This window comes from Fulmarus glacialis, unplaced genomic scaffold (genome assembly GCF_000690835.1).
Source record: "Fulmarus glacialis isolate BGI_N327 unplaced genomic scaffold, ASM69083v1 scaffold17207, whole genome shotgun sequence".
Lineage (NCBI taxonomy): Eukaryota > Metazoa > Chordata > Aves > Procellariiformes > Procellariidae > Fulmarus > Fulmarus glacialis.
In genome coordinates, this window is record NW_009221443.1 from 45677 (window position 1) to 56794 (window position 11118).

Consider the following 11118-nt stretch of genomic DNA (forward strand, 5'->3'; position numbering starts at 1 on the left):
TTTAAAAGACTTTAAAAAAATGGACAAAGGTCTATTAACTATTGCCTGTGTTATGCTAGGATCCTTCACTGGTATGTTTTGGGAGAGGCTGATGCAAGGTGCAGTCAGGTATCAAAAACATGCTTGGAAAAAAACACTTTCATAAACTATTCAAGCAAGGAAATTCCTAAAACAAACGTATTCCTTCAGTTTAATGTAGAATTTTCTATTTAATGACCCAAATCTAAACAAAGTGGAAACGTTGTTGCTGTTCATCTAGAGGAGTCCTGGACAGCCCCCAGCTCAAATTCCACCTTCTCATGTTCCAGAAAGCCCGGTTTAACACTCCCAGCCCTGCCAGAACAGCCAAGCAGCCAGCGCATAGGTTGGAAGATCACATGTGTTAAGGCAGGGAAGCAGAAAAGCACGCAGGATTCACAACAGTGGTAAATGATTAACATTCAGGGATAGTCCTCCTTTAGAAAAGAGAGAGGATTTATATAAAGGTCACCCATGGGTAAATTCAGAGTTTTTTTGTTTGTGAAACATGCTGAGGAAGTGACCTGTGAATACTGAAGGCTCCAATCCTCAACAGTTTGTTACATTATTTTCCCATTTCTCTAATTTAAGCGGTTAAGTGAAAGCTACATCCACTAGCAAGCAAAAAAAAAAAAAAACAACCCACCCCTACTTATTCCACAGTAAGGAAAAAATTATTAATCCTTTGTCTCCTGTCCTATCTTAGCACAGAAACAGCTTCCTGAGAAAAGACCAAAGTTAGAAAGACACTGATTGTGTCTTAGGCTTCCCAGCCTTGCAGCTAATATTCCAGACCATTTTCAGATCAGTACAGTTTTCCTGTACTGACCATTTTACGGGAATGGAGCAAAGGAAAAAAAACACCCAACTACTAAAATCCTTCCTATCTGGCACAATTGCTGTTGGCAGCTGCAGCATTAACATTTTAAATTAAAGGAAACATTGACATTAGGAAGGGATATAAGCTGTGAGGTAGCCAATACAGACATCTGCCAAGCAGAGTACGGAAACTCAAAAGGTCGGGACCTTACTTCTAAACCCCTTCAACCTAACCATCTACAAAATCCCCAGTCCGAAAGATTTTGGTGTTCTCAACAACCCTTGGCAAACTCTCTCTAAAAGAAGACTATTTTTCTGACAGGAAGCAAAGATAATTCATGCAGAAACAGGCCAATTAAAGACAGCAGCAGTTGAAAAGAGATTTTATTAGCAGCATTGAGACACCAAGACTTGAAGGCACAATAGCCAAGTCGCAGCCCCCGCAATAAATACGTATGTTCTGGCAATTATATTAACCTAACCCCACTTCCCATCTAGGAAACCAGAATGTAGCTCAATTGCTGACTCAGCTCCAAACTGTTTTCTTCTTCCTACAGCTGGATTTGCCCTTAATTACAGGCAGTACTGTTTCCAGTGAACACAATAAAACCCCTTTGCCAGAAGACAACTGCCTTCAATAATAATGATATGTGTCTAAGAAATGTAACACATATGCAGTACAAGCATTACTCTCTCAATTAAAACTCATCAATTGCCAAGAAGCATGTGTTCTTTACGGCATACTATTTTCGGTTACATGCAGGTATGTTTTATATTCACTCCCTCTCTTGTATAGAAAGGCTACATACCGCGGCAGCTGGCATGTAAGCTTAGATTCCTTGACAACGTTAAGATAGACAGGCTCAAGTTCTTAATCCTAAAACAGGCATACCAAGACCAAAACTGAAACAGATTGGCTACAGAGTCCTCTCTGCTTCTGAACAAAAGCAGCAGGATTTCAATAAGCAACGGAAGTCTTGCAAATACTAGCAAGAACACTAGCATGAATCAGGTACCCAAGAAGAGCTGTTTGGAGCAAGAGTCAAACATTTCCACCAGAGGAAATACCAGTTTCTAGCACACCTCCTGCGATTAGACCAAAAGAACAAAAATAAAACCGTATTGAGAACGCTGAAGAATAAAGAAACCACCACCTTTCACCCACCACCATGGATGGAATCGAGCGATCAACAGGATCTCACCATAGACAAGCACAGATTTCAGATACTAGATAAATCAAGGGCAAAAGAAAGAAAAACAGCATTGATCATATGTTCTGATTGAAACTTCAATAAAATGTAACAGATAAAGCAGAATTATCATCCCCCTTATAATCTAAAATCCATAGTATTAAAAGTCTTTAATCAATAAGATTTACAAAATTAAAATACATTTGTCATTGCACTGTTAGAAACAGATATCATCTACTTTTAAGAGATACTGAAGCAAAGTAGGTTCCATGCCAGTCAATGGGAGAAGGATCTTTTCTCCTGAGGGCTGAAACTGCTTAGGATAAGAGCTTTTGTGTCGCTACATTCCGTCACTGCTGCTCCTGGAGAGTCTCACAGAAACCAGAATTACCCTTCCAGGATAAGCCATACTGCCTCTGAATGCACAAGAAGCTGAAAAAACTAAGACGACATGTGCACAAGTACTGGGTTGATATATGTCAGTTTTGGTTTTGAAATAGCTTTGCAGTATAGAATTACTTTCAGAAAAGATAAATGATATGGTACATTTATGTTCAAACAAATCATCCTTGTTTTGAGATTGATCCAATCCATAAAACAAATACTCTGATTACATGACATCAAAGCTCTTATCTTCAGCTTGTGTCATTTTCCTCAAGCTTCCGTTCTCCCCAAGAGAATGAAAAAAATCAGCTTGCTCATTTCAAAAATTTCAAAAGAGATTCACAAGGATACTGGTTTACAAGGTTCTATATTTTATTAAGGATCAAGGTAAGTCCTTGGGCCCCATGACACCAAGCAAAGGGTTACAAGGAGTATTATGGCACATCAGAAGGACCCAGCTCTCTCCAAGAGTTGAAAATGCTGTTCCTGATTTAATAATTTCTTCAGCCCCTGAAGAAATTTTCTTCTGGTTGGCAGTGCTAAGCCTGTTGTCCTCACCTCCCCACACTATATTCACAGCAACAAATCAGCAACATCATCACTAACTTGACTGTCAACTTACGTTAAAGATACAAGGAAGATGGCTTATTTAAGTGCAGATAAAGAAACAGTCACTTGAATCATGCATAAGCACGCAAAATTAATTTCCCAGCAAAGCAGAACATACCACTTGTCTTGCTGGCTGGTTCCTGGGCTCCTTGGGAGGTTTTCTATTTCCACTAAGACTGGGGCAGAAGGAACCACTGTTAGGACAGGTAGGTTTGGTTTTGCATTCCAGCTCTTTGGAGACAGAATATAAACAAGTAAGTTACTATACACGCATTAATGAAGCGGTGACACATTAAACATAACAAAACATACCACCACTTCTCCTTAAGCACAAAGCTAAAACAAGGCTATTGTCTTCCATTACTTCCACAGCACTGGATGCCTATGCCCAGCCTTTTCCAGTACTGCACACAGTACTGGGATCATAATGAATCCAAGGCTGCTCAAAGATTTCAGTAAAAAGCTATGGCCTGCTGTGTCCTTTTTAAATTCATGCAGTAATGCTTTCCTTCTGTAGGTAACTTTGCAATAACAATTGGCACCTTTAGGTTGCAGGCCTTTGGACTGTCATTTGAAACATAACTGCTCCTGAAAAAAACCAACTTTTGCATAGAAGGCAAAAGGCTGGGCAGAGCAGCAATCTATCAGCAGAGATTGAGTATTTTAATGTTAAAACAAACCATAATCCCATTTCCACCAATATCTGATCCTTTCTGTTGCACTCTGCATCTGAAATGCTCCAGAAAGTGAGACAGGATCTTTCCAAACTCGAAGTCCGTTTTTTTGATACTCAGAAGGAGAGTTACTTTAGACTAGCATCCCTTTTCAGTGAAACAAGGTATTCTGTGTACAACTACTGAGGGGACAGGTCTGTCCGATTTCCTTCTCTAACTCAGAAAACACTGACTTTTTCCTAACAATGTATTCTTTAACTTGCAGGTGCATTCCCCTCTTTCAGAGAAAAAAATACTGTAACCAGGAATCAACATAGGTGCTGATGAATTACGCCCTTTTTGGGTTTTTTTAATGTTACTTAGCATATAGAATTAATGTGCTTTGAATAATAACAACTCTTACACGAAGGTAGTTTGTGTACCTATGAAAATCTGTATCTATAAATAGCATAGTTTCTATAGTACTGGGGCATGGGGTATCTTCCTTACTACAGCTCAATTAACCAATTATCTTGCTTGTAAATTAGTAGTCATTTCTTGGCATGCAATTTAGCAGTTAACTGTTTGCAACTTTCAATTGGTCAATCACTGGATTTTAAGAATGAATAACAAAATCCTCAAATCTGTTGAAATACATGAAAACTGCCTCTAAAAAGAATGAAAGAGAGTGTCCTTACTTGTGATCCGTTAGTTTGATTGATAACAGCATTGTTTGCAGTACTGAAAGACAAAAAGAATTTAAATCAGAATCAGATCAACAAACTACTCTTGCAGGCTGGCAGAACTGCATGGATTTTCAGAAACAAAGATCTTTCCAAAGTACTTAACTGTTCCTAATAGAAAACTTAAAAACTTATGGTTTAGGTCAGCTGCCTCATTCTAGCCAACTAAGGTTATCACATTATTTTTCATTTGTTCAAGCCGTAGTTTATCTGTAATTCATCCGGTTTTTCCTCTTCCTTTCCTAAACCAGTTCAGTTTAGAAAGTCTTCCTGATTCAGCTGTAAGGTGGGGCACTTTTAAAGCAAAACCGATATACTTTTAGTTAAACACTCAGCAAAATGTGACATTGTCGAAACCTCACCTACATGCTGTAGATACTATGTTTGTTCCATAAGTAGGACTCTTCTGATTTGAAGTTTCACATCACAAAGTTTATCAGAAAAATTCATGAGTTTCTTCTACATACAACCTCTAATGGACTGAATTACTGCTTTAGAGTCGTAAAAGCAGCCATTTGAAATTATGCGCACAGCAGCTCAGCACAACATTAATAGTAATTTTATATTATTAAATATTTAATATATTTCATAAATTAAAGAAGATCCCTATGCTGATGATTTCTGAATCTGCAAGAGACATTTCACATTTTCGAGAGATTTAAAAGCATTAACATTGCTGTTAACTAACTGCACAATAATTATGCATTATAAATCTCACGCAAAGCAAACTTTTTTCCTAGACTTCTAATCTTTTAAAAAATGGTTCCACTCTCCTACGACCCATTAATCTTTTGATTTACGGTCTGGACAATAACTATCCAACCTGGCAAGCTGATAATTCAAATAGATTTCTGCATCTACTTCAGCGATTCTTTAGAATTATTTTATTTAAATACCATGTCAAGACCAAACAAGCTGTTCCTTGCCTGTTTCCCAACTTTGCACTTTCTCTATTGAGAGAATGTGGAGGTTACCACAGAACACTGCACATTTAACAGAAATATTAAAGAATGCCTTCTGGGTAGCACATTGCCCTGTGCTGAGTTAACACGAAAGAATGGAACAACATACATCTTTCATGATGCATTTCAATTAGCGACACTCGAGTGTAGAGTTTCAGAAATGGCATAGATCGCTCCGGAGACTAACGTAACAGTGCCACACCTAGGTGCAGATCAGATGACCGCCGTCTTATCAGAAGGAGAAACTGCGTATGAAGTTTCTCTTCCCACTCCCAGAATGACCTAAGCAGCGTGAAACTTGGAGAAGGGCATGACAACACAGTATGACGAGAGTACTAATTAATCAGACAGTCACGTTTTGCACGCAGAGGATCTTCAAGCATTTTAATGACACGCAGTTTTGAACAGTACTTTCCCATTTTATAAAAAGAAAAGACAATACAAAAGGTCGCAAAGACAGAGAGACCTCCACTACAGTAACTTGTCCCCACACTTCCTAGGCTTCTCCCCCCTCTCACGCAAGAATCAACCCTGCTGCTACAAACATATGGCTGTATTAAGCCTATTGTTTTGAAATGTTATTTTGACATTTCTTACCCAGCTCCTGACTATCATGATGCTTAACATCCACGAGTATCTACTTTTTAAAAATAATTTGGTTGCAATTGGTCATTGCAATGTTCACAAGTTACTAGGGCAAAGGACAGAAAGCAGAACTGAGTAACTTAGTTCCTTTGCTACCAGGTAATTTTTTTTAGCCTGGTTTCTTCTCTTCCCTTAAGAAAGGGTATGAAAACTGTATTATTCAATTCGTATGAGTATTTTACATTGCAACAGCAAGTACGAACTTACACATGCAGAAAGAATCTAGGTATAGAAATAAAGAACCAAAAGGCCTCCCTCTCAATGTTGATCATGAATAATTTAGTATGAATACATAAAAACAAATACTTAAGTATATAAAAATAAATGCAAGTATAGTACAGAGTGTAAAACCATCAACATATTTCAAATATTTATTTTACTGTATTTTCCCTGTCTCTGACCTTCACTTGATTATGCATTTCAGTCACATAGCCAGAGTAGGCAGATTTCAGAAAGCAGACATCCTGACATCCTTCTACCTGATCTCTTTACATGGCAGCACACAGAACTACAACTCACATCCAACAAGAATCATAACTAAGTCATAAACAAACCTCTTTGCGTGCTAGTAAGCAAGTCTGGCAAAATCTTCTGTAACACAGGAACTTTGCTTTGAACAGTAGATGTAAAGCAAACAAACCCAAAACCCACAGCAAAACCACAGTTAAGAGATTAACGCTTTCTACATTTAACTAATCTTATAACCTCCTTCAGCAGACACATGCTCAAGTACAAGTGACAAACATCAAAGAGAAATTTAAATATTGGAATGCATCTTACCTTGTTTCTTCAAGTTTAGCAGCATGTGCTGCAAAAATATAAAATGTTAATTAAAATTTAATTTGCAATTAGGTTATCAGTTAAATATTAAGTATATTATTAATAAAAATAGTCTAGCACTGCCTAAAAGTAGGCAACTAAAAAAGCAAAAGTTGCATGTATCCCATGTCAAATGTGTGTAAAATAAAATTCTAAATTGGAAAAACAAAATAAAAAAATCTGAAAAGGAAACCAAAAAGCCAGATTTAAGCAGGTATCTGAAAGCATGCATGGAGGTCACGCTTGACCTACGCAAGAGTGGGAATAAGAGACAAGGTATCACATGCTGTCAGGTTGTGACAACAGAGTGCAACTCCTAAGAACAATGAAAAAACCTCCAATGACAAAAGTTTCAAACTTGATTCATAAATTTCAAATATTATCATTAATATATCGCTGTTTCCTAGACCCAAGTTTTTCATATTCATACAGAGACCTATTGTGCAATAGTCACAGGTGGTTTACCTGCTAGGCAAGCTAGAATGACATCTTTTGGACACAAGCTTTTTCTGATAAATACATGTGGTCTCCCAAATAAGTCAAAGAAAACCTAATTTTGAAAATTCAAGAGAAGGGCAAACAGATACAGAAGAATTCCTACACAGAACCTCTAAAGGATATGATTACTTGATTCTCACAGTGGATTATACTTCTCAGAACGGAAAGTCTTTTACCTTTCATTTGCAGTGTTCGTCTTGAATATCTCTTGCTGGGCCTTCTTTCAAAGGATGCTGATCTCCTGGCTTTGTTGGTCTTGGTGGTTTGATACTCTGTTTTCCCACTAACAATGCCATATAAAAGTACAAAACAATAAAATAAATCACTTATTTTTAATGACAGAATACAGACACTGCTCATCAAAACATCACATTTCTATTTTAAATTCATAGCTTAATAATCTGATCCCAGTTCTATTAAAAAATCCCAAACGTAACACCTCACAAGGCCTTTCGCAAAAAAGGGAAGTTTTACAAACATCCTAATCTTCACCCCATTTTCCCAAGACAAAAGGCTGAAGCAATAACTCCTTAAACATTAAGTTGCTGAAAAAGCACACTTGCCCTTTGCATATTTTTGTGGTCACAGTGCATGCAGTTTGGGAGGTTGAAAATTCTAGGAGAGAATAAAGCTTAAGGTATGTTGCCACAGGTCATAGAGAAAGATGATAATAGGACTAAAAACCAGCATCTAGACGCTCTTGTTCACAGGCAAGTCTTTCTTCCCCAAGTTTGGCCAGACTCTGCCCCCAACGCAGTAGCAGCCTCAAGTTCTGCTGACTCCTCGGTACCACTGATCCTTTCTGAAGCAGACTAGATGGTATTGCTACAGTTGCTGGAAATGGAAGCAAAGTATATGCATACTGCCTGGGGTCACGCCCCACCCCCTTCCATATGTTCTCACCAACTCTGGCAGGGCAACTGACAGCGTTCTGCAGACTAGTCTGGGACCACAAGCCATTGGGAAGTCTGTTACATGCACCAGTAGTGCCTAACATGGAATGGGCATTATCTTAGGCTTCTGAAGCACTACCATCACTCAAACAGTCAGGAACTCAGGAGTCAAAAGACTTGCAGTGTCCCCAACTGTGCAAGTCAATCATCCATCCTATATGGTTATAAAAGGTGGACTTTCAAGATGAAGTGATCTATAAAACACAATGTACTATATATGCTATGTAAGGAACATAAACCTTGAGAAACCTTTGGTTTCCTACTGCACAGACCAGAATCACCTAAAGATAAATCAGAAAACGCAGGGGGAAAATCCATATGATTTAATAAAACTAACAATGCAACTCACTCAGCTTGCAAGTTTCACTGCTCTGTATGTCCTACGTGAATGAATACCAAGTTCTCTCCTATTTCCATGCATAATCCAAGAAAAGCAAGAAATGACGGAAGATATGTGCTGAATGACAGATGACACTGACCTGTATCGGAACCGGGATCCTAACCTAATGAAGCCTGATCGACTTGAGCTTTTTTGGACAGGACCTCGGAGCCGGAAGAAGGCATGATGTTCCACTGCACATTTCCACAAGTGTTTGCAGGCTTTGGGATGATCCAGTCTAAAGACAAAAGTGTGCTCCTGCTCCTTTCCCTTAAAGCACACAAAGCATGCTGACGATTTACAAGGGACTTGAGTAAGTCAAAGCTACAATTCAATGCAAGTCAAGTAAAATTTGTTTTTTATGAATACTGAAATGTATGTTTAAAAAAAATATTTTAGGCAGAAAAATCAGCCTTTTCAGAAGCTTTAATGAACAACTACTCCATTGTCTGAAGTTGGAAAGGGCTACAGCCCATATATTTAACAAGTCAAACCTCTGAACTACGAATTAGACATCATTATAATAGGAAGGTATTTCTCAATGAGGCTAACATGATCTCGCTTCCAAATCTGATCTCCTCAAATTACCAATGCTCACATTTATATTATCTGAGCAATTTCTTCCCATGGGAACAATTCTGGCATTTGCTTAAGGAATTCACTCCACTAAATGGGGTACATGGCCTTTTTTTAAAGTTTCTTGCACAATGCCCACTGTTTCCAAATTATCTGGTCTACACTAGTTTCACAAGGTATTCCCCTTTTAAAAACAGGGTGAGGAAAAAAGTAATTGAGCCTATTTATTTTACACCTAAGTCCCTTCATTCCCTTCCTCCCCCCAAGTCACAATCAAAAATCTTGCAAGGTATCCACGTTAATTCTCAAAACTTAAAAATAAAGAAAGAGATCAGGAGTATGTAAACTAGTACTGTATAATCAGGACTGAGAGCTAACTAAACAGATAGTTATCTACCTGTTCATCATCTTCGACAACTACTAGAGTGAGTTTGTTCTTCTTGAAGTCAAGCCTTGTTATCTTTGGCCTGCAAGATGAACAGAAAAAGCAGGTTACATCTAAGTCTCTTAGTAACTCACTGAGAGGTATGTTCGATGTGCTGGTCCAAGCCTCTCTACCAAATATTTTTTCTTCTGGTTTTGTAGGTGTGTTAAGTTCATGCAGTAGGGCTTGATTATCCTGTGGATACCAATGTATCACTTCAAAATTTAACACTTAATTAGAAACCTTAAAGATAAGAAGTCAGCAACTTCTAAAGAGAGAATTCTATCAGAACTTAAAATAATAAATTACTTGAACTGAAATCAAACTCCACCCAAATAACCCTGCTTGCCTAGTCTTCCACAAGCCCACAAAACTGAACTCAGAAAGACACAAAGGCAGGCCAAAATAATTCTGCTTTATTAAAGAAATTTAAGTCACTGTACAATATATCACAGAACAATTCCTATGATGACTCTGTTTTAGAAAATCCCAGCCAAAGAGAACGTCATGAACATGATGTGACACAAAAATGCAATCACCTTCCCTCCTCCCTGCCCACCAAAAAAATACCCAGAATTGATGGTGGAGGGACAAGACACACAGATAACATTTCTGTTACAAAGTGAGTGTTTAACTGAGAAGTTTATAAAATTGGACTGGGCTAACCCAAACTAACTATTCATATGATGAAGTTTCACCTCATCATCTGCCTTCTTATTCTTTGTATACCGTTTTGAAAGACTGGATAGGAATTACAGAATAAAGCACTTAAAAATCCACAAATGCCTGTGTACCCAGACCCATATATGCTAGCTAGAAGGTTCTCCACCTTGTGTTTTATGCAATATAAAGCCCTGCAAAATTTCATCAGAATGCTTCTAAGAACCCGTGGGGTGTTATTCAGCTATTTGACAGATAAAGAAGCACATGTTCATAAAAACTAAAGGAAGCTCTATATCCCCTGACTATATATAAATCTGGTTTTGAGGGAGAGAGGGGTAAGGTGCTTGTGTTTTGTTTGTTTGTTTGTTTTAATTAGTCCTTTACTGGGCACAAAGAGACATTTTCTTAACAAAAAGCCTGCGCAGATGACATTATATGTAAAAACTGCACTAGTAATACTGCTTTTGCCTCTTTTTCAACAGTAAGGTGTAACTCTTGGCTAGAACGCCTGAAGAAGCTTCATTTCACTGACTGGATGCATACTCTATTTCCAAAGCAATCTAGTGCAAAATTGTCCTGGTTTTGGTGAGGATAAGAGTTATTTTTCTTCCTAGTAACTGTTTAGGAATAAAATGGCAAGATGGCCATTGTTAGATCCCAATGGATGTGATCAACAGAATAACAGCCATGTCTCCACCAACTAGCAAAAGGGAAACACAAGCTTTCTTAGGCACTGAGGGTTTTTGAAGAATGTATATTCCAAATTACAGTCTGATTGTAAGC

At 38.0% G+C, this 11118-nt stretch overlaps 1 protein-coding gene across 1 annotated transcript in view; it reads right to left on the reverse strand.

Annotated features, from left to right (window-relative positions):
- The window catches only part of LOC104079185 (band 4.1-like protein 5), a gene marked incomplete at its 5' end in the record, with an annotated part of 28888 nt that extends 19173 nt beyond the window's left edge, over positions 1-9715 (reverse strand). Inside the window, 6 exons of the mRNA XM_009581126.1 lie at positions 3139-3251; positions 4372-4414; positions 6804-6831; positions 7517-7623; positions 8773-8942; positions 9646-9715. Of these exons, the coding sequence (XP_009579421.1) occupies positions 3139-3251; positions 4372-4414; positions 6804-6831; positions 7517-7623; positions 8773-8942; positions 9646-9715 (531 nt within the window). The remainder of the gene's footprint in view (positions 1-3138; positions 3252-4371; positions 4415-6803; positions 6832-7516; positions 7624-8772; positions 8943-9645) is intronic.
- Positions 9716-11118: the final 1403 nt, after the last annotated feature.